At 37.7% G+C, this 3,953-nt stretch overlaps 1 protein-coding gene across 1 annotated transcript; it reads right to left on the bottom strand.

Moving 5' to 3' along the window:
* Positions 1 to 862: 862 nt before the first annotated feature.
* On the bottom strand, positions 863 to 3,398 carry LOC112190338 (metal tolerance protein C2). Its single transcript, XM_024329775.2, is given in 7 exon segments — positions 863 to 1,039; positions 1,165 to 1,290; positions 1,623 to 1,801; positions 2,619 to 2,658; positions 2,784 to 2,892; positions 2,983 to 3,097; positions 3,099 to 3,398. Coding segments are annotated over 5 exon segments (624 nt in total). The 3' UTR covers positions 863 to 1,039; positions 1,165 to 1,290; positions 1,623 to 1,741.
* Positions 3,399 to 3,953: the final 555 nt, after the last annotated feature.

Consider the following 3,953-nt stretch of genomic DNA (forward strand, 5'->3'; position numbering starts at 1 on the left):
AAAGTATCCATACAAATAGTGCCCTAAGGAAAAACTTATCAAAGTTTCAAATACTTTGTCATTGATCAACATATGTAACAAACAGAGCAAGACGAAACCGAAAAGCAAACAAGCAGCTAAACTTGACAAGCCAAAACGGGAAATGGGAGCAACTGCCTATTTCAAGTACACTTCTGAAAAGGGAAATATGGGAAATGACATAGATATAAGACCCACTTTTGTTTGCAGGAAAGTGGGAAGAGAAAAAAAATATGATTGAAACTGAGAAGGATAACATTGTAAAGCCATATTTCCCATAACAAATAATATTCATAACCCACTTTGTTGTGATATTCGTAACAAAAAATATGACTGAGTTGAGATAGTTCATTATATCTCAACTCACGGAGGGTCGTGAGCTTGTCTAAACTCGGAACAGTCTCTATGGTATAATCGTTCTATTTTTTTATGTCAATCAAAAGCCTCCTGCTAAGAAATTAAAGGCCTAAACTAAAGCAATTTACGTAAGTACACAACTATGAGCAACTACCATATACAATGAAAAAAGTTGACTGTGGGAGTTAAAGACGGACAACAATAATAGGTGGTCTAATAAAACTGCCTCGAACCAGTGATGAGCAAATGCATGAATATGCTATTTAACATGAATAAACAGAGGAAATAACATAATGAGACGAATACATAGAAAATTTAACAGAAATACTGTATCCAGTACCGGCTTATACTCCAAATAGCCTATCTTCTTAGTTTGTTCATTCTTGAAAGCCTTTAGCTCTTCTACCTCTTGAACCAACTGTATGAATAGAACAATACATAAATAGAGTGGTTGAATCTAAAACAAAAGCTAACAAAGATTGCACAGAAGTACCTGGAGAGATTGCACAACCGCGCAAGATGCTAACAAAGACATCAGCTTGTTTGTCTCAGCATGATCAATCTCAAACCAGAATTTATTTGCACTGTAGTAGTTGTCTGCAATAATTGGTTTAAATTGACTTTCAAGCAGTGGTTTGCACTGGAGCCGGATGCGAATTTGAACCTGAAGGGTAGAATAAAAAAAAAAAAAATCTCAGTCTTGAATGCCTTCTATTGACTAAGACTAGGATTGTCTAACATGAAATAATAACTCAGATTAAACCAATTATAACAAGCTATATTTAGCACCTGTGCAGGAAATTGTGTTCTCACTGATCCATCAGTTGTCCAACCATATGGATCAATATTCATTTGGCCATGCCCAGCAGCCAGGACTAATATTCTTCACATATGAAAAGTGTGGACCCGGTAAACCTGAACGAATTTGTAAGCATCACATGAGTTCTGGAACCAAACCAAAACTAAAGCAAGAAATCAGAAGAAAAAAAAAAACGGGCAAAACCAACAATCAAAGAGTTTATACTCAATTAATCAAACAGTCTACTATACTTTGGGGCTCATTAAAACTGAATGTAAGAGTGGCAATCCGCTTTCATCATAATCTAAGAACTGGTGTATTTAAATTCAATACCAAATACCACTAGACCATTGTTTAAATAATGTAAAGTATAAGAACCTAATTAAAAACTCAAAACAGCAAAAGAAAAAAGTACCTGAAAAAGATGCAAAAAGTTCAGGATACCAACCAAAGAGTTGTTTAGATAAACACTCCATCATTGTGCTGCTCTTGCACCAAAATATAACTCCACCAAGGTGATTACTTCTCAATTGTCTTGCTTGTACAGGGTAGGGTGCCAGGTCTGCATTAGGAGGCAAAATAAAGGTTTGAGTCTTCCTTCCAGCTCCCATTTTCACATCCGAATACCTGAATAAGAAACAAAGGTCATGTACCTTAAACAGTATTATATGTGATGGAATGCAGGCTAACACTGATGAACAGAAAATTGGGAGGAGGGATGGGGGATTGTTAATTGACATTAAGAACCATCAAATGCATCGGAAATCAGCAACGTGTCCTAACCATCAAAGCCATATTTCCCATAACAAAAGTGTCCTAACCCACTTTTGTTTGCACATGATGAATTATCTTAGTTAAACAAATAATATTCGTAATAAATTGATGAATGTATAAGACTGATAGTTTTGTGAATCAGGAATCTAAATTTCTTTAATACAAAAATGGAAGTTAAAAGAATCTACTTGTACTGCAGCCTCAAAACAAAATATTCAATATGTAAGTTTTCAATGGCTAGGCATGCTTTTAAATGTTATATGAGATTCATTCCACCTAATTAAAGTCCTAAATACAGAAAAGTTTTGTGCAAGTGATATTATGCGGAAATCATAAGCTGGCAAAACTTCAAATTGCAAGATATATACCTTAACACCTTAACCTATGAGAATCAACGTTAACCACAAATTATCTGGGAAAACCAGATACACCAGGTTTTCCTTGGTCAGCAGTATAAATTACTCCTTTGCAGACAATTATAATAATAAAAAAGTGGACTCCTCTGTTAGATAGATTATGCAAAAATGTAAAGGTCTTATCTTGAGACCTTTACATATCTTGAGTGTCATTACCTATAATAGAGAAACTACATAGCTTACCATGCAAAAACAAAGTTTCCAGAATTATAAGAAAAGTTGGGGGCAAGAGAAGGGAAATGTGAAATACTTACAGCATTGGTAAAAGCTGACAAAACTTCAAGCCTCTTGTACCTGTTTTTACAGAACAAATGGAAAACACAGCACACACATGATTCTCAAGTCCAAAACATCCCGAAATCTTATCAACAAAAAAAAAATTCACCATTTCCAGTGATAAGAGGACATAACAATCTCACCCATAAGTGTAAATTCCATCAGGCTTCTTTCGAGAAGCCGCCATTGCGAAGAGCGAAAAAGTCAACAAGCCACACCCAAAAGTTAAATGAAATGCATCTAACACCAAACCTGAAAACACACCACAGAAGCAATCCAAATGTAAATCATATCACAAAATTACATGGAAGAATAGGTAACGAATCACAAATTGTTACCGACCTACACGTCCGGTGAAGAGTCCAATACACAACTCGGCAGTAGAATAAGCCACGTTGAGCGAAATCAAGAGGAACAGTCTCTTCATATGCCGATTTCCGGACCTCAGCATCCCGAAAGACCGATTCGAATATCGCCAAAAAGGTTAATTTCTCGGCCGAAACTCTTCCTTCGCCGAAAAGAAGCTTGTCGTTTTCTTCGGCCGCCGGCGGGACGTCGATACTGGAGACGCTTCGGGACAGAAACGGCTTCGACGAGTCGTTGAGATTGATGGAGCGCGGCGTGTGCGGGGGGTTGTGGTATTGGTGTAACGAGAGAGTCGATATGTCGAGAGAGTGTAGGGGAGGAGGAAGAAGCAGCGAAGGTTTTAAGAAAGCGTTTTGGAGGTTTGGGTGGTTTGAGATTTCAATGTGATTCATGAAATTTCTGGAGAATTTTGGGGTTTCAAAACTACGAGAGAGAGAGAGAGAGAGAGAGAGAGAGAGAGAGAGAGAGAGAGAGAGAGAGAGAGAGAGAGAGAGCGAGAGAGAGAGAGAGAGAGAGAGAGAGATGACAGGAAAAAGAGATATGAGAGAATGAAGGACTTGATTGTTTGATGGCTTGGCGTGCTCAGGGAAGAAATGGCTAGCTTGAGGTTGAAATGGAGTGATTTGGGAACTGGGGTTCTTGGGAAGGATTGAAGATGAAAAATTGGGTTTTTAGGGTTTGATGGAAGAAGGGAAAGATTCGGGTCGAAGAAGTCTTATTTTGACTCAAGTGCGGAAGAGGGAGAATGAAAGGAAAAGAAGTCTCAGTGACTTGAAATATTACTTCTCAAGTCGATCCCACAACAGAAATAAAACACACTGTCGTAAGAGTGTGTGACATAAAATCAAAATGTCAAAACATGGAGGGAAATCTGCCGCCTGCTGCATTTTGGCTCAAAATATTGCCTCCTATGTTCCCACTTCACACAACAGAAAAGTATAATTTCT

This window comes from Rosa chinensis, chromosome 2, assembly GCF_002994745.2.
Source record: "Rosa chinensis cultivar Old Blush chromosome 2, RchiOBHm-V2, whole genome shotgun sequence".
Lineage (NCBI taxonomy): Eukaryota > Viridiplantae > Streptophyta > Magnoliopsida > Rosales > Rosaceae > Rosa > Rosa chinensis.